General features: G+C 53.7%; 1 protein-coding gene across 3 annotated transcripts in view; it reads right to left on the bottom strand.

The window, feature by feature from the left end:
- Positions 1-369: 369 nt before the first annotated feature.
- Positions 370-19,041, bottom strand: part of ZFAT (zinc finger and AT-hook domain containing) — a 158,580-nt gene continuing 139,908 nt past the window's right edge. For 2 of the 3 annotated variants that reach the window (XM_070802414.1, XM_019973941.2), the window contains 2 exons: positions 17,865-17,995; positions 370-757 (listed from right to left, as the gene is read on the bottom strand). In XM_070802414.1, the coding sequence (XP_070658515.1) occupies positions 518-757; positions 17,865-17,995 (371 nt within the window). In that variant the 3' untranslated portion in view covers positions 370-517. Of the gene's footprint in view, positions 758-11,309; positions 12,360-12,459; positions 12,599-17,864; positions 17,996-19,041 lie in introns of those variants that run through there. The other variant, XM_070802415.1, reaches the window with a different exon arrangement.

Here is a 19,041-nt window from a genome sequence, read left to right as displayed (position 1 = left end):
GGGACTCTGCAGGCCCATCCCTCCCCTCTTTTCTCTGCTAAGTGATTCAGAAACGCTAAGGTCACCTCCTCTGGCGGCTGTCTTTCGGTCACCGGGCTGCAGGGCAGTCCCAGATAAAGACGGGGAACCTACACGGGGTCGGGGGACAGGCGTTGGGGCCATGATTCAGAGAAGGTGCTGATGAGGACTGGGGTGGGGAGGGGTGGTCTCTGTTTGAATCTTGACGCAAAGGGGCTGCCCAGGGAGGGCCCTGTTTGGGGAAGTTGATGCGAAAGTCCTCCTGGAAGCGGGTGAAGTGGGGGAGGGTGTGTGTGTGTTTGTGCTGCAGGGAGGGGAGAGGGGGGCTCCCGTATTGCTGGTGATGCCAACCGATGGCCTTACCCACCCAGAGGAGGACCAGGAGGGCCCCGCGTGGCCACTGGAGCCGGGAGGGCAGACACGAGCGCATGCGGAGCACCGGTCTGGGGCCTTCCCGGGTGCAGCCCTGCCTCATGGCTCTGTGGCACACCCCGAGTCCCTAGAGCTCGGGGGCGGGCGGCCCCGAGGCCTGCTCCTCCACTGGCTGCACGGCCTCCTGCACGTAGACAATGAACTCTGAGGCCTCCCCGCCCTGAGTGTAGACGGTGACCGTCTCGATGCCCTCCACGTCGTCGGACGACACCACCAGGTGATGCTGCTCGGCCAGCTCGACGGAGGCCTGCTGGAGGGTCTCCTGGATCATCACCGTGTGGTTGGAGCTGGGCTCCTCGTCTGTGACCTGCGGGAGGGAGGGAGAGAGGTCACAAGGCAGGCCCCAATTCCAGTCCAGCCGGGACCAGAGGAATCCCATCGACTGGCTACGGAGCAGGCCGATTCCAGACAAGGCCAAACTCCAGCTGGTGCTAATGCCCTGACTCTGTTCTGGTCTGTTTTACAACTGCTATTGATCTTGAGAAGAGAAATCATACAGATAACATAGGCAAAAATTAGAAAGTGTTGAGACCCTAAGAGTTGCAAAAGTGACTGACAGAAAACCAGCCGAGGAGGAAAGTGACGGGCCCGGACTTGCCGAGCTGGGGAATGACCGCCTCGGACACAGAGCAGACGTCAGGGTGGCTGGCCTTGCCCAGGGGCTGTGAAGGCGAGGCAGGAAGAGCCTCTCTGTCCTGCACTTGGTGGGGCGTACACAGCACCTCCCTCGCTGCGGGCTGTGAGCCTGGAAAGGCCACTTTCCCCCATGACCCTCGCTGTCTCATCTGTGAAACAGAGATTAGAATGCCCACTTCAGAGAACGGCTCGGAGAACTGAAGACGCTTTTGTAAGCAGAGCGGGTGCTTAATATTGCCATGCCTTCCAGGCCCTCATTCAGGTACTAACAATGTTTCCCTACGGTACTGAGGCATGTCAGTTACTCACTCATTCATTCATTCAACAAGACCGTCCTCGTTTCATCAGAGTCCCAGTGGACTGAGCTCTCTGAGGGCCAGGCTGTCACTACCATGGCACAGCTCTCCCCAGATACAGGCGGGCGGGGCAGGTGTGGGCCCAGGGCAAGCAGCCAGTGTCTGTGGAAGGGTGCTCCGCTGGGTGCCAGTGAGTGATGGATGCTCGGGGAGCACATGGGGGAAAGCCAGTGTAGGGGGGCAGACACAGGACAGGGCGGTGCTCTGACAGAGCGCCAGGGCAGCCTCCAGGGGAGGCATGGGGGTGGGCTTCAGGCAGAGCGGGGACAGAAGGAGCAAGGACTCCCAGGACCCCCAGGAGAGATCCGGAGCAGTGGGCTTGCTCAGGTGGCCTCTGAGAGCTTCCACTCATGAAATACTTTCGGACTCCCCTCTGGCTGAAGCCTGGCTTACACTTTCCTCCCTGCCCACCCCCTGTAAACACGACCCACACCATCTCTGGGACCCACGTTCAGGCTTCCAGGGGCCTCCCTCGGCCCTGGGCCTGAGCCATTCCCTGCTAGCAGGAAGGGCTGTGTTGGGGGGAGCGTGGTCAGGTTTAATTCAGAGACAAAAATGGAGGAGGCCCATCTGGGGTGGGCGTTACACAGTTACTGACTGGAAGGAACCTCCAACTTGCACAGAACTTTCCAGAAGCTAGAGAGATACCCTGAGTGGGAAGTATTAGCACATTTGGCCTGAGCTGTCTTTCTACAGTAGATGGAGGCCTTTCATCCCCCCTTCTTTTACTGTTTGTTTCAATTTCATGAAATGGGGAAATGTACTGTGAACCAAGACTTTAGAAGTAAATATTGATTTACTTCACTTTGAAAGAGGGAACCTGACAGACGGGTGGGAAAGGGAGGAGGGAATACTGGACAAATGCTTTTCTCTGAACTGCCGGTCAATTCCACATCAAAGTAAGGAGTTGGGGGGCACGCAGGATTTACGCTGGGGTCCCAGGACCTCACGCGGGCAAATCAAGCCCATCGAGTTCAGGTAAACAGATGCCAACAATCATGATAAAATGGGCGAGATCCACCAATACACGAGCTTTGAGACGCACTCCTGGTGTGACAGCATGATTCATATACAGTGACTGCCATCAGAGGTGAAGCCCGGAACAAGGACGAAGTCACCAACAGTGGACTTCACTGTCCTTCTGAACAACTCTAACACCTGAATGCTGATTGGGGCTGACCCAGCTGCGCAGACAAGGAGGTCCCTCCGGGCCCAGGCCTCGGATGAACAGAGCCTGCAGTGCCTGTTCCCAGGATGGCAGGGCGGGGTCCTGGGAGCCGGCCCAGGATGACCCAGGGGCAGGAAGAAGGGCAGAGACCAAGATGAGGCCTCCGGGCTTGAAACAAGGGAAAATAACTCTGTCCCATGAGGGCTGGGGCCACTTCATGGAAGGCGGTGGTGTCTGCAGATGGTGGGAGAAGGCATGGCGGGCAGAGGGGAGGCAGCGAAGAGCAGGTATGTGCTCACCGCCCCGCCAGTCACCAAACTCACTGGGCAGGGTCCCCACCTTCCAGATAGGATCACCAGTTCGGTTCACGCACTGCCAATTCTGAGAGCAAAATGAAATTTCCAAATGTAATCCTCTGGGCTTACTTCACCAGGAAGAGTGATGGACACGAAAGTGAATGTGCAGCCATGGAAATCCTGTGAAGGGTGACCCTCCTGGCCGGCACACGTGTCACGGGAGGGGCATTCAAAGAGTAACTATGATGCCCAGGGTTCGGTCGCCGGCTGGTACTGGCCCGAGTTCACGTTCTCATGAGCTTGAGTGTGCAAATGCCCAGCTTCGCGTGAGGCTGTGGAAACGGGAACTGGGGGGCATGGAGGGCTACATCCCAGAGGGGGTGCTGAGCCCCTCCCCCACCCTCGGGCACACCACCTCTGCCAGGACTCACACTCTGCTTCTATGTTTTATGTTTCTGCCAACCACAGACTTCCTTCTCTGCCCCCGTGGCACCCAGTGGACACTCTCCTCACCCCAGGCCCATCACTTGCACACGGCGTCTTGTGGCCTGGGCATCTCAGGGAAACCTCTAGTGCCCAGTGACTCATGTAAGGTCAGTGGGCTGGAAGGTAGCTCAGATCTGGATGTTAATCCAGGTGACCTCAAGTCCGGGGACCTTCCCTGGCTGGTGCTGTGTGGCAGCGACTAAAGAAATGATGTGTCATTGATCAGTAGGGTTAAATTATGACTCTCTACCCGTCCTAATCAGTTTAGGGCTGACTGTATAGCTCTCGACCATTTTCTTTGTTCAGAATGATCGCTCTAGCAGTTTAATCTATTAGCACAGGCTTACAATTGTTCTCCACGGTAGAAATAATCTGCCTTCACGGTGTCATTATCCCCCGAGATAGGTACTCCATTTTCCCCAAGTGCTGTATCTAACACATCTTCCAACTAATTTATTAGCAGCACAGAGAGCTTAATGGAAAACCTTAACCCACAGGAGTGTGCAAATTATTCACTAAATCAGGCTCTGAGTTCTGCAGCTCTGCCCACCTTGAGTGTTCCAGAATCTAGTTTTCTTCCCTATGTGTATGGTATGCTAAGTCGCTTCAGTTGTGTCCGACTCTTTGCAACCCTATAGACTGTAGCCCACTCCAGGCAAGAATACTGGAGTGGCTTGCCATGCCCTCCTCCAGGGGATCTTCCTGACCCAGGGATCGAACCAGGGTCTCTTATGTCTCCTGCACTGGCAGGCGGGGTCTTCACCACTAGAGCTGTCTACAGCAGATCACGAACAGAGCCCAGCGCTCCGCAGGGCTCTTCTCTCCTGGAGTTTTCCGCCAAGACCCCACCCTCCCCACAGAGATACAGCAGCTAAGGGGCATCTGGGAAATGAATGGGGTTGGCCTGCACCCCAGTCCACACTTCTGCCCTGCCTCTGAAAGATATGGAGGGGGTCCCGTCTCTAAGACCCAGATGCTTAGCACCCCCACCTGCCATACAAACTCGGCCATAAGTGACAAAAGGGCTTTTGAGCAAATAAATGAAAAGAGGGCAGCACGCAACCCTACGTGCCGTACTGCGTGTCCCCACGGGTGTCCCTGCCCAGCTGGAGCCTGTGTGCCTGGAGCCGCTGCCCTGTGCCCAGTACCCTGCCAGCCGCCTGGGCCCTCCCCAAAACGTGAGTGCCCTGCTTGGAGCCCCTCTCTCACTCAAGCTCCTGCCTCAGTGTCACCGTGTCCAACAGGGCTTCCCAGACAACTCCCACCCCCAGCAGAAGCAGCGGCCTCAGACACACCCCCGCATCTCCTGCCCTTGTTCCTTCAGTGCACTGTCGCCCCTGGAGACCACGTCACCTGCTCATCTATCTATTCTTCATCAGGAGCTTCGAGAAGGCAGGGACCCGGGCCGTGTTTTGGCTACTTGATTCCAGCACCTACTATGTGGCCTGGCATGAGGAAGGGTCTGGCCAGGGCCTCATGAACAGTCAGCGTCTGGCCCCACGACTGCATCCGAGGGGGATCTGCATTCTCCACGGTCGTTTACATGCTTTGCAACCAAGGGCCCTTCTTGTCTTTGTTCTGTTACCTAATTTTTTTTTTTTTCAAATAACATAGTCCTTTAATAATTGGGGGAAATGAAGCAAAAAGTAAGAGAGGAAAAAGAAAAAGGAAAAAGGAATATGCAGAATTGCTTCTTTCAAACGCCACAAGGTATCTTGGCTGAGAAAACATTCTCCCTCAGATGCACAGGACAGTCATCAGCGCTGTGCTGGGCACAGGGCGGGCACGTGGACAGCTGTGGAAAAGCTGACCTCTCCAGAGCAGTCCATCAGGCACTTGGCCTGCACCCCAAGAGAAGACGACAACGGAAGAGGTCCCAAGGCCACATGCCCCCTCAGCCTGTGCCCCAAGAAGATGAAAGAGGTCCCAAGGCCACGTGTCCCCTGAAGCAGCAGGAATGGGAGTCACCGTGCAGAGTGAATGCAGCGGACCCTGCAGGAGGCGGATGCAGCTACCGGGTGGAGGCTGATTTCCTCAGGAAGACGAGGTCTGGTTCTGAAGGGACCTTGCAGCATAAAACGCTGCTCGCCAGGATCCCCACATGCACTCAGGCCCCTCGGAGCATCGCCTGATGATGGTGGCCAGTGGGTGGGCAGACAAAGGTTACCCGGGCCCAGGGAGACTGAGAAACCAGAAGAGGGATGAAAACAAGTTTTAAAATCAGGAGCAGATCTGAAGGGCGGGTGCCTGCAATGGGCTGCAGGGCAGCAAAGGTGCGGCCTTGGCTGCAACAGGGACGAGTTCCATTAGCACCTGCTCTGCAAGACAGACAGAGCAGTGAGCTCTGTCTGGACACCTCTGAATACTGAACCGTTTACTGAATAAGCCATTGGACAAGTGTCTGGCTCTTATCTGTCATACACGCAGCCCCCTGTATTTCAAACACTCTTGCTGAGAGTTAATTGTCAGACACTCTGCTAAAGGCTGGAGACAGAACCGTGGGTCCCCCACTTTCTAGACACAAAATGGTTGCCAGTTCAGTGGAGGGGTTGGAGAGGACACTTCTCCTGGACCCCTAGGGTGGGGTGGAGCTGGGTGGGTGGGGAGCAGGTGGTGGTCAGCAGTGGTTTCCTGCAGGAGATGACCCCGGTCTTGAACACTGGAGGGTTTCCAGGAATCGAAAGAATGCAAACATCCTCTCAGGTCCCTTGCACTGCAGAAATTCTCAGACTCTAGGGTACAGTGAGAATTAGAGGGCTGCAGACAAAAATCCAAACACTACAAACCAGAAAACAATGAAAAAGAACCTTGCGGTCAGTTCCTTTAGGTGAAATGCTCCCCTGGGTGTGTTGAAGCTCTAGGGAAGCTGTCTTATTTTTTGCAGCAATTAGGGTTTGACTCACTGCTTCAATTATAGCCAAGCAAGAGCTTCCTCCAGCATTCTCAATAGGAGACTGCAGACCCATTTTCCAAGGTTAATAAGCAAGCATGTTTACTGTAACAACCCTAGGTTAGGTGTGGCGCTGCCTGAATCAGAACCAAAGGGAAATGGTAAATATGATCCTGAATTTACAGAGGAAAGAAAAGGTATGAACAAATGTGGTTTATAAAAAAGCATCATAAATTCCCAACTCTAAAAATATATACACATCTAGGGGACCAAAAAAAAAAAAAAAAGAGGAGGTGAATACTATGTGCAAGAAATTTGTGGAAATATCAAAAGATAGCAAAAGATATTCACAGACAGGGAGAAACCATTCCAGAGAGCAAAGAAAATTTAAAACCTTTAAAAAAAGAGCACGAATCACCCCGGGAAGGGAGGAGGCCTGTGACGCATGCCTGCATTCATGAGATGTCCCTCCCCTCCACCGTATTTTGCTCTTGGCTGCAATGAGACAGCAGAAACTTTCTTCTTTTCTGAAAACACACACCCCATAACAGTGCAAAGTCTGGGCTGTAAAGACTGACCGCCCGATAAAAACAGTCCCCGCTAATGCATCCTTGCTCTCGGAGACGCTGAGGGCTCCATCTGGCGACACTGGGCCCCCTGGCGCTGAGACACCAGGGCACTGGGGAGCCCCCTGCACAGAGTGGCCTTGGTCAGGGGCCAGGTGGGGACTGACCTGAGGGGAACGGGTGGGTCTCTTTGCCCGGAAACGGGAAGAGAGACCTCGAGCTCGTCACAGGATGAGCGTGGGAAGGCTTGCACGTTGGCCAGACAGACTGGGCAGGCAGCCGGGTTAGAGGCAGAGGCCCGGGCAGCAAAAAGGGAGTGCGAGGCCAGGACCCATTGTGTTTCTCAGGCATCTGAGTGCAGACTGGTGTGATCTCAGGAAACCAGGTGGCTCAGGAAAACAGAATCCTGCTGTGAACAGTGGTACAGCGGGAAGGGTGGCATGGCCTCACTCGAGAATTAAGAAACAGCGGGGACCCAGTGCCTAGCACAGGGAGAGTGAAGCGGCATGAAGTGCTCACGATTGCTGGCAGGTCGGCCCCTCCGGGGCAGCGTCCCCACCACTGTCACCTCTCCCCGCACACCCCCCCGCCCCACCCCCTGGGTCTTGATTAGCACACCCTCCTCCGGACAATGTGCATGCAGCACGGAGCTTCCAGCAGGCCTGATGTGAATGAGCCTAATGTTTGCCGCAGGAGATGTTTTTAAATGGAACCCAAACAGAGCATCTTCCCAGCGACAGGGAAGGAGGGGGCAGGCAGTGGCTTCTAACCGCCTCTGAGTATCTTCTGATATTTAGACAAGTTTGCTGTGCAGGATCCTGCCCTTTGGCGACCTGTCAGCACACATACGTTAATTTCCACTCAATGCCACGCATGCCTGGGCTCTGCATCGCTGGCAGGCACCTGGCCCCTGGTGGAGGGGAGTGGCGGGGGGAATGTGCTTCTCCTGGAAGCCTCCCTCCCCCTGCCTGGAAGCCCGTCCAAAGGTGGACCACTCTTGGGTCAGTCAGGGGTTCCAATACTGTGCTCACTGAAGCCCCCTCCACTGCATTTGGGGGGCATTTCCCTCTGCGTGTGGCTCAGGACAAAAGACCTCTGCCCACCTGATGTTCACCAGTCCCCGGACCTGATGGGTGGGCGCTCCATGGAGACCTGGGCCCGATGGACTCCTCCCCTCCCTCTGCCATCCCCAGGGCCCCTCTCCGTGCTGCGCCAGGGAGGTGGCACTGGCTTCTCGCCTCAGCGATGGAGACTCTGCTCCATGAGAACCAACAATCTATTTCCTCTAGAAGTTTTTCTCCGTGTCCTTTTACACAGGTGATGGGCAGCCTCCAGGAGACCCTGGGGACAAGAACATGGAGCTGGAAGTGCACACCCTGTTCCCCCCAGGACCTTCAGAGCCGCCACCCCTGCCCAAGGGAGACAGACTAAACTCCCAGCGACGGAGCACATCCGAGTTCTGTTTGTTGTTGTTCAGTCGCTAAGTCGTGTCTGACTCTGAGACCCCATGGACTACAGCACACCAGGCTTCCCTGTCCTTCGCTATCTCCCGGAGTTTGCTCAAACTCATGTCCATTGTATGGGTGATGCCATCCAACCATCTCATCCTGTGTTGCCCCCTTCTCCTCCTGTCTTCAATCTTTCTCAGCATCAGGGTCTTTTCCAGTAAGTTGGCTCTTGGCATCAGGTAGCCAAAGTATTGGAGCTTCCGCTTCAACATCAGTCCTTCCAATAAATATGAAGGGTTGATTTCCTTTAGGATTAACTGATTTCATCTTGCAATCCAAGGGACTCTCAAATGTCTCCTCTAGCACCACAATTAGAAAGCCATCAACTGTTTGGCACTTGGTCTTCTTTATGGTCCAACTCTCATATCTGTACATGACTTCTGGAGAAACCATAGCTTTGACAAGATGAATCTCTACCAGCAAGTGATGCCTCCGCTGGTCTAATATGATGTCTAGGTTTGTCAGAGTATCCTGTTTAAAGACGGTTAATGACAACAAAACATAAACCACTTCAATCACTCTTCAAACTCACCCAGGTAGTTCGTTGGTAACAAAGTAGGTCTAAGAAGAGTCAGGGACTGTGAGGGTCTTACTCTGAGGCCAGTGCAACTCCGAGGTTGATGTCCACCATGTGCGCTGACATGAGCAGCCCCAGACCCTGGGTGGGAACCCCACGTGGACACTGCCTCCTGCTCATCTGGCCACAACTCCTTTCCTTCCTGTACTTCTCTGAGTAGGGAGATCGCCCACCTGGGGTCTCTCCTGCTCTGTGCTGAAGTCAGGCGCCCCTTCTGGCTCAGAGCCCCCCACCCAACTCCCTGCTACTTTGGGCAGGAGGTCCCATGATGCTGCTTGGCACCAGATTTTCCGTATCAGCCTCCTCCAGGGCCTTTCCAGGGATGTGTGAGTGTTCATCGCTCAATCGTGTCTGACTCTTTGCAACCCCATGGACTGCAGCCTGCCAGGCTCCTCTATCCATGGGATTCTCCAGGCAAGAACACTGGAGTGGGTTGCCATTCCCTTCTCCATTCTCCAGGGGGGGTGACCCTGAATGTCACAACCACGGCACGTGGGACAGATAGGGTCACATTGTCTCTAGCCGTGAACACGATGCAACCATCTACCTGGACCAGGCAACAGACTCTCCTACATAGCAGGAGGCATTTCATCCACGCTGGGACTCGTACTGCTGAGCACGGGGCCTGGACAGCTGCATCGGAACCTGCCTGCTGCACAGAAGCTTCCGGAAGCAAAAAGAGTTATGGCTGACTTACAGGAGCTCAGATTAGAGTTAAGGAGCTATGTCACTCCTATGACAGGAGCTAAGATTAGACTCAACCCGAGCCAGGCACCCCGACAGCTGCTTCATTTGCATAATTATACATAACCCGCACATCAGCCCCACAGGGTAGGTTCTATTATTTTCCCACTTTACAGATGAAACAACAGAATTTCCGAAAGGAGAAGGGCTTTGCCCCAGGCCACACACTATTAAGGGTCAAGTGCAGCCAGTCTGGCTCCCTTTCAGCTGCTTACTGCACTACTGGCTGCGTCCTTCTCCACCCACTGTGACCTGGCCTGGGATGACCCCTAAAATGGGCTTCTCAGGAGTCCCCCTGTGCACTGCTCATTCAGGGAGGGGCTCTGTCTTCAGGGCTTGAGGCTCCCTGGGCAAGGCATCCACAGCAACTGGAAATCAAGGCTGCCCCAGCACGGGCACCCCAGCCCACCCAGCTCGGCGTCCGGAGTCTGGTCCCCCAGGGATGCCGGGCTCTGATTCACATTTTGAAAAGATCACTCTGTCAGAAAACTTGAATTTAGGGCCACAGAAGACAAAGTACTCAGCCTGGTGAAGAGCCAGGTCTGTGACCAGGAAGGGAAGCTGACAGCTGAGGGCGGAGCTCCCTGGGCTCCACGACACTCACGAGCAGCCCAAGGAGGGGACGACGGTGCAATGTGGAGTCTGATTCGGCAGGTCTGAGGGGGCCCAGACAGTCTGCATTTCTAACAATCTCCCTGATGCTGATGCTGCTGGCCCTGGGACCACATTCTGCGTAGTCAGGGCTTGATGGGGGCAGCAGCCTGGGGACAGAGGAAATATTCAAGGTACCTTATGAAGGGAGTGCCCACAGCAGGGAAGGACTTGCTGATGGATCAGATGTGGGGGTGAGAGAGGCCGAGGAGGGAAGACAGACTCCCAGGAGCAGGAGTGGAGAGCTGCATTTACTAGATGGACAGGAGGCAGGGGGAGCTCCTGGGCTAAGATGGGCGCTCCTGCCCATGTGGGAATGACGAGCAAGAACCAGCCTGCGGCTGCACTGCCCTGGGCTGAGCCTGAGGCTGGAACAGACCCCCTTCAGATGGGGATTGCAGCTCTGGTTCCTCCCATCTAGAGCCCTGCCTTTGCCCCAAACCTGCAGCAGACCTAGAGATCTCAGCCAGCAAGGGGACGCTACAGGGACGGGAGGAGGCAGCTAAAACCCAGCTACCCTGGCCAAGGACACGGATCAGGAAACGGGCACCCGAGCAAACAGTAATAAACACGAGAGTTGGGTTGTTGTTAAGTTGCTAAGTCATGGTCGACTCATTGTGACCCAACCCCACGGCCCATAGCTCACCACGCTCCTCTGTCCGTGGGATTTCCCAGGCAAGAATACAGGAGTGGGTCACTGTTTTCTTCTCCAGGGGATCTTTCCGACCCAGGGATCATACCCGCATCTCCTGCATCGTCAGGGGGGTTCTTTACCACTGAGCCATCAGGGAAGCCTCAAACACAAGAGTATTAACACTCAAATAAAGTGGGATTCTGCAAACTGCACCAACCGAGCTGCAGCTTCTGAGGCACAAGGGGAAATCAGGTCTTAGGGAAAAGGGTAAAAGAAGCAGGGTTCAATGACGGACACCTTCAGGTCAGCTAACAACGTCTTACGTGAAAAAGAGTGTCAGGATGGAGTAGAGAAAAACTTTTATTCTGTTTTTTTCAGACAATTTCCCATATGATCATGGATATACAATGGAACTTACTTTTACTTTTAAAATTTCACAAAGAGATGGAATTTTCAGTCACTGCCACAGAACAGGAGGGCTTAGCAAGTCGCAAAAGAGCCGTGAAAGGAAGCACATGTGCATATCAGCCTCAGACATCATACCAGAAGTAGAAATCACTTGAGGGAAAGTTGTATTTGAGACAAAGACAAAGATTGAAATGGCCAAGGGAGAACTAAGGCAGGCTCAGCAAGGACAGCAGCTGGCATGGGGTGACCGGGAGGGTAACCCACAGCCAAGCCCCTGAGCGAACCGTCTGGATCTATATGCTGAAGGTCACCACCCAGCTCAGCAGCAGGCACTCCACAAGGAATGTGAAGTGGGCAAATATTTGAAGAGGCTACCTGTCTGTGTAATTAGACGCTTGATGTAATTCAAGTTGGCAGAGCCCCAGGATCAAATAAATTCTGCCACAAAGTTCTTTAGGTAGGAGCCAGACTTCACCAATCAAAACATGCAGGTGAGAACTGACTCTCATGGGAAGGGCCATGAGAAGAGGGAGAAACAGAGAAAGTAGTCAGTGAGACGTCCCCATTTATACACCAATCAGAAGAACTGGGAATCAGAAGATAAAAGGTAGATGTCTATTTGGATGGCAGGCATCGCTTCTACCGCTAACAGAGAACCCAGAATGAGATCATCCAAGGGTCAGCAAGCACAGGGGACGCTGATGCCTCAGTCCTGCAGTCTACATCGAATCTGACCATCCACGAAAGGCAGGCGGCTTCCCGACAGGGGCCTTCCCAAGGCACGAATCCATCTCGACTGCCATCACCCCGCAGAGTCAGTGTGTGTGGGAGGGTGTGGGCATCCCCATCACACGACGAAGACACACAGAGACGCTAGCAGTACTCCCAGAGGGGCGAGGCTGCAGCTGCCATCAGCTCTTCCCACACTATATACAGTCTCCCTGTTCCAGGACAGAATCCTTGGATGAACCGCAGCGGTGGTGAAGCCACTGTATCGGGGAAATAGAACAGATAGTCAACTGAAGGTGCCAGGGTTTGGCGATGAGGAAAAGAATAAAAATCTGCGATTATGACGTCTCCCGCACTCACACGCAAGTGATCTGAAGACAGAGCAGGTTCTGCGGAGAGATCTGAATGGAGAGAAAAGAAGGGGTGGCTCTCCTGTTATTTCCATGCGTTCGGGGGAGTCGAGGAGAGGTCTGTGTATGGTGTGAGTCCAACAGAGCCTCTGCAGGAATGAGGAAAGGACACTCATTAATTCCCAGATTATTGGAGCTTAAAGAAGTAAGAGAACAGGGTGTCTCCACCCAGCCGTGTCTGCGGGCAGGCCGAGGGGGAGACCTCAACTCAGTCCCCCTTTACTGCAATGCAGGCGGCCAGTATCGCCTGTGATTTCCACAGTTTACAAGAGCATCTTGTGCAGACGTGATTCTTCCGTCAGGTCTCTCGCTGAGAGTTAAGAGATCAAATTCAGGGGATGGAGTGATTGTTTTTAAGTAGTAATGAAAATAGCTTTTGTTCCCTCACACAAATCACCTTCCAGGTCCCTCCCCCCATTATTTTGCCACAAATCTTATGAGGATGCTCAACATCTGCCCCCAGCGGGTCAGGAGGCCCATCCTGGGCTCCCCTGGAGGACGGACCACAGCAGCAAGGCCGTCCTCTCAGAGGCCGCACTTGAGGAGTCCTCTCTGAAGAGTGGCTTCTCCCCACCAGATGCCCCCATACTGACGGACAGCATGAAAGAGGTTCCGGGGACCACGTGACTCAGGGCCTTACACGAAAAACAGGACAGGCTGGACCCTACTTTCCCTGAAAACAGGCAACTGATATACACGGCTGGCCACAGGAGCGGACAGCACTTCCTCACTGAAATAACGAACCACAAATAACAGACAGCAGTTCCAGTGTTGGCTGCCAACCAACGTACCCCTTCCAGCGAGACCTGCTGCGGAAACTGCCTCTCGGGCTGCCTGCTGAGCCCGCAAGGGAGGCTGGGCGGGTTCCGCTCCTCCAGGCTGGCACGTACTGACCTCGGCTTCCAGCGCCAGCCACCACAGGGGACCTGCCCGGAGGTGACAGGGGGTGCCGAAAAGCACCCTCGAGAGGTGGGGTGCTTTTGACAAAGCTGGAACTTCTGCTTTGAGGTTTGATTTTTGCCTATGTTTTTAATCAGAAGTAAAAGCAAGTGGGAAGACCACTTGGAATTTTGAACAGGATGGCGGCAGCATCATTCTGGGCTATGCCAGGCTGAGGGTCTACATGGGGAAATGGGTGAGTGCCTGCAGGTCTGGGGCAGTCTTAGCCTCCAGCACGTAGGGGAAACAAAAGCAGAAGAGTGGCAATTCTAGGAAGCGCTGCAGAGACGCAGGCGCGGGGACAGACACAGGCCTGTCCACAGACAGTCTGCAAACCACAGTCGCTGCTGAGCCCTCACTCCACAGGGGAGGAACAAGGAGAACCACCTGCTCGCTCTTGAGCTGGGGATGAAAGTGGAGGACCCCTCAGGGCGGCCCCTCCTCAACCATGACTCTTTCAAGGCCCTGCAAGGTGGCTCTCGTTCTGGAACCTTGAGGGGAAATGTCCCTGTGATTAGAAACAAGGGTGTCTCAAGGCTGCCACCTCGCCCTGAAGTCTGTGACTCAAAGTCGTCTCTATGACAATGGAGTATCTCAGTAAACAGTAGCCTGGGTTAACAAAGGGGTCCTCATACTTTGAAACGTGCCACGTGAACACGTGTGAAGGTTAACACTGTGTGTCAGCTCGATTGGGCCAAGGGGTGCCCAGCTCTGCCGCCTACTGTTTAGGGGTAACCTCCGCAGCAGACAGCACTCGAATTATCTCAGAAGACACTGGATTATCACGACGCCATAAGATACTGTGACCCCATGGACTGCAGCACGCCAGGCTTCCTATCCCTCACTATCTCCTGGAGCTTGCTCAAACGCGTGTCCATTGAGTAGGTGATGCCATCCAACCATCTCATCCTCTGTCGCCTCCTCCTCCTCCTGCCGTCAATCTTTCCCAGCATCAGGGTTTTTTTCCAGTGAGTTGGTACTTCCCATTGGGTGGCCAAAGTATTAAAGCTTCAGCTTCAGCATCAGTCCTTCCAATGAATATTCAGGGTTGATTTCCTTTCGGATTGACTTGCTGTCCAAGGGACTCTCAAGAGTCTTCTCTAGCACCACAGTTTGAAAGCATCAATTCTTCAGTGCTCAGCCTTCTTTATGGTCCAACTCTCACATCTATACATGACTCTGGGAAAAGCAAAGCTTTGATTATATGGACCATTGTTAAGAGTACCTTAGACAGCAAGGAGATCAAATCAGTCAGTCCTAAATCCAGGGTGAAGGGAACATCACGGATTCCCAGCAGGTGCCCCAGAGTCCACATCTGAGTGGCCTAAGCACACTCGGTAAACAGATATGATTTCTCTACTGGAAAATCCTAAACCAGAATTTAGTTAAAAAGAAACTGATTTTTGTAATAAAAACAGCTATATTGGGACATCCCCAGTGGTCCAGTGGCTAAGACACCATACACCCAATGCAGGGGGCCCGGGTTTGATCCCTGGTCAAGAAACTAGATCCTGCCTGCAAGCTGCAACTAAAGATCCTGCGTTAATGCAAATAAGGAACTGGCGTGGCCAAATAAATTTTTAAAAACAGCTATATTTAAGCTTAAATAAGACAACTGAATAGAGAGGTCATTCCTTTAGCATTCCTGTAGGCATTGCAGGGGCAGTCTGAGGCCTCCCTGCCCATCTGTCCATCCATCCATTCTCCCATCCATCATTTATCAACAGCCTTAGAGCTCCAGGTGCCAGCCAGGCGAACAGGACTCACATCCCCACCAGGCTCCTCTGTCTACGGAATTCTCCAGGCCACAATACTGGAGTGGGTAGCCATTCCCTTCTCCAGGGGATCTTCCCCACCCAGGGAGTGAATCCAGGTCTCCTGCATTGCAGGCAGATTCTTTACCGTCTGGGCCACCAGGGACACCCCCAGTTAGCCCTTGACGTGCCAGGTGCCAGCCAGGCAGACAGGACTCACATCCTGTTTTCCACCACTGCGAACACATTATCCCTCTTTACAGGGCTACAGCGGAGGCTTATCGGCCTTATCCCTCGTCATGCTGTCACCCTAATGCCTCGGAACACAGCTAAGCTATTTCCTCCATCCGCAACCTCGCGTATCACCACTCCGCCTGTGACGCGCAATAAATCATGTCTCCAGGGAGCAGCAAATCCATCCTGTTCCTAGAAGGAAGTCGTGAGTCACAGCGGTGGCGCCTCCCTGCAGTTCTCCAAAGGATCTGGCATGCCCACAACAGCCAAAGGTCCCCTGATGCCCTTCCCGAAGTGGCCAGGTCTAGCTAGGGATGTCACATGCCACAATACAGACGAAGAGTTTCAGAAGAGATTACCAGACATACTGAGGACTGCAATCTAACAAATACAAAGAAAAGCTGAGAGAGCATTTGGCCTAGAGCCGTTATGAATCTGCTCCCAACGATGCAGAACATGCGGCCCCTGCAGCCTGAAACATCAGACTCCTGCTGTCCTGTCTGACCTCTGCCCGGGGTCTCACTGAGAGACAGCATGCTAACGGAGGAGTACAAACACGTGGAGTATTCAAACGACCATCTAGACGCACTAAGTCTTGTCTGAGGAGCCGGAAATCCAGAGCTGAAGCCACATGCACTAATTCTGCTGGGAGCTCCATAGCCTGAACTCCCTGTTTGTGCTGTGGCCTGGCCCTGGGCGGCGAGGGGGTTGTGGGCGGGGGGTGGGCGGGGGGAGAGGCGGGCCGGGGGGGCAGTCAGGGGGGCAGCACTGGGAAGTCCACCAAGTCATCGAAGGCAAGTCACAAACAACACATCGCTCAGGGAGAAGAGAGCTGCATTAAGAAATTATTTGTTATTTGCCAAGAAAACCTTACTTCTTCTACTGTTAACTGTTTCATGCTTCCTTCTTGTTGTTATCAAACTTGGTACCACGTGTACAGCAGAACTTGGATTGTTCTAGTGAAGCCTACCTCTCCCAGGTCTCGGGGCAAACATCAGAGCCCTGTCCCAACAACCCTTCATGAAACAGCCCCCAGCCCCACTCCCTCAGCCCCCGTCCCTCCCCGGCTCCTTCAGCCGCTCCCCCACCCCCGCTCCCTCAGCCCCCGGCCCTCCCCCTTTCTGATTTTACTTTTCTCCACTGCCCTTGTTCACCGTGTGACAATCTCTCTGTCTTATTGATCTTTTTCCCACCGGAGTAACCACTTTGATGGCAAACGTCGGCTCTCTCCTGGAGAGCTAGCAATGAGAACACTGCAGGCACTTACTAAACACTTCCTGAGTGAATCGCTAAAACAATGGATAACGTGTAAAATGCTACAGTCTGCCATTCAACTTTCTCCACGAACTTGAACTTTGATTTTAAACCACACCGTGGGTCTGCCCTGGTTCCGACGTGCTTGCTGTGTTGGTTTTCTTAAGCATTTGCCTAAGCCAGCTTACAAGTCTTGTACAGTGAAGCCAGAGGCAGTAGAGAGAGAGGTATGGACAGACAAACAGGCTGACCTGATCATGACGCACACCACATCCTAACAGATGGTGAAGTCTCCTCTGAGGTTAGCAGGAGAGGAAACAAGCCAAACAGTGTAACAACCATCAATAAGTGGAGTAACCTCTACTCACACGGTGGCCATCCTCTCCCATCCGTTTAGTTCAGCCATCCTCTGTGCTGACTGCATCAGGTGATGTTCAGTATTTAAAAGGCCAGGCCCTGGAAGCCCTCCTGGCTCCTCTGGCGGTCCCTATGGCCCCTTGCTCCACTGACATCGTGTCTTAGGCCCCGAGGCTGCTTTTGACCACAGATGTGTCCAGATGGGTCCACATCACACTCGTGTCACTTGGGGATTCCTTTCATTGAAAGGAAAGGAATGAAGTTTCCAGAACTTCATTCTGGAAGGGGTGATGCACCTGCCTCAGTATCTTGGCCCTAACATATGGAGCTCTTGCAGATACAATCAACCCCGTAATAAGAGGAAGAAAACAGGACTTCCCTGGTGGTCCAGGGGGTTAAGGATCAGCTTGCCAGTGCTGGGGACACGGGTTCAACCCCTGGTCCGGGAAGATCCCACGTGCCGCAGGGCAACTAAGCCCGCGAGTTGCATCTACTGAGCCTGTGTGCTCTAGAGCCCGTGCTCCACAACAAAAGACTCCGTCTCAGTGAGAAGCCCTCACACCGAAATGAGAGAGAGTAGCTCCCATTCGCTGCAACTAGAGAAAGCACGCCACAGCAAGAAGACCCAGCACAGCCAAAAACGAAAGAATAAATAACTTAAAAAAAAAAAGAGTAAGAGAATGTATGAGACCCAGGTCAGTTTCACTCCAAATTCCCCCTCGGGTAGGTCACAGCCCTGAAAACCAAAGTGGGCAGGGGGCAGAGGCTGTGTGGCAGTGTGGGGAGACGGTATTTAAGGACAAGGGGCGGGTCCTACCTGCTTCACGACGGTCACAGTCCCCGGTGCCATGGCGACCACCGAGGCAACAGCCGTGGCATCGTGGGTCTCGGTGCCCAGCTCGATGATCTGCTGGAGGATGTTGACGGCCGTGGGGTCAAGTCGGTCACCTGAGCAGGAAGAAGCAAACAGGAGATGGTTAAGTCCAAGGGCGGTGAAGGTCACTGAATGCAGAAGCAGCCTTCCTAGAGGCCATGGTTGGGTGGTGCCTTCTCCAAGGATGCACGCGTTCTCAGTAAGCACTCACTGTGACCACAGAAACAAAGTGTGTGGTACATCACAGCTCACAACACACTCCCTGTAAGAACATCTCCAAACTCCACACAACCTGTGAGGAGATGACACTGTGGTGGTATATCCCCACTTTATAAATTAATCACTTCACCACAAAAAATCGAAGAGACCCGCCTTGGGCCATCGGATCAGCTACGTCACAGGGCAGGGCTCAAGCCTGGATGTTCTGAATGCAAACTTGTGGACACAGGGCTGCCTCTCAGAACAGAACTCCTGGGAAGCACACCGCAGAGCTGGTTTCCCTGCAGCACGGTGGGAGGCGCCAGTGAGCATGAGCCAGGTAAGTTACACAGGATACGGGCAGGACACGCGAGGACGTCCCAGTCGTCAAGTTGGTGGTCTTTAGACTTCTAAATCAGGGTTTTCTTTTACTCATCTCAGAAGCCTGGAATCGACATCATCAGGACAGCTACTGAGCACACTCTGCCTGCTTTCACCATATGCTTGGCCATCTGTGACTCTCCTGAACACGCCACTCTGACCCCGATCGTTAATTCACCAGGAGGGAAATTACTGCCTGGTCTCCAGGTTAGCATAATAGTACGAAGTCTCCTCCAATGTCTACATCCTCCTGGACAGCTTTCTGCGGGCCTCGTTCCAACGTGAATCATTAAGAGATGAGAGAAGGGCATTCATTGTGTTCTACACGGAGGGTAGGACATGGCCTATGACTGAAGCAATGACGTGGGCACCTGCTCACCATGCACAGGCCTAGCGTCCCCTGCACACACCTCACACACAAACAGACACACACACACACTCCTGGAGGAGGGGGGGAGGGCGCGCCTTGAAGCCAACCATTCTAAACAGCCAAACACTAAACAAAACATTGACCCTTAAAAAAATGCATGGAAGTAAGCTT

This window comes from Bos indicus, chromosome 14 (genome assembly GCF_029378745.1).
Source record: "Bos indicus isolate NIAB-ARS_2022 breed Sahiwal x Tharparkar chromosome 14, NIAB-ARS_B.indTharparkar_mat_pri_1.0, whole genome shotgun sequence".
Lineage (NCBI taxonomy): Eukaryota > Metazoa > Chordata > Mammalia > Artiodactyla > Bovidae > Bos > Bos indicus.
Note: the sequence above shows the minus strand (reverse complement) of the source record. Positions and strands in the feature narration are given on the sequence as shown.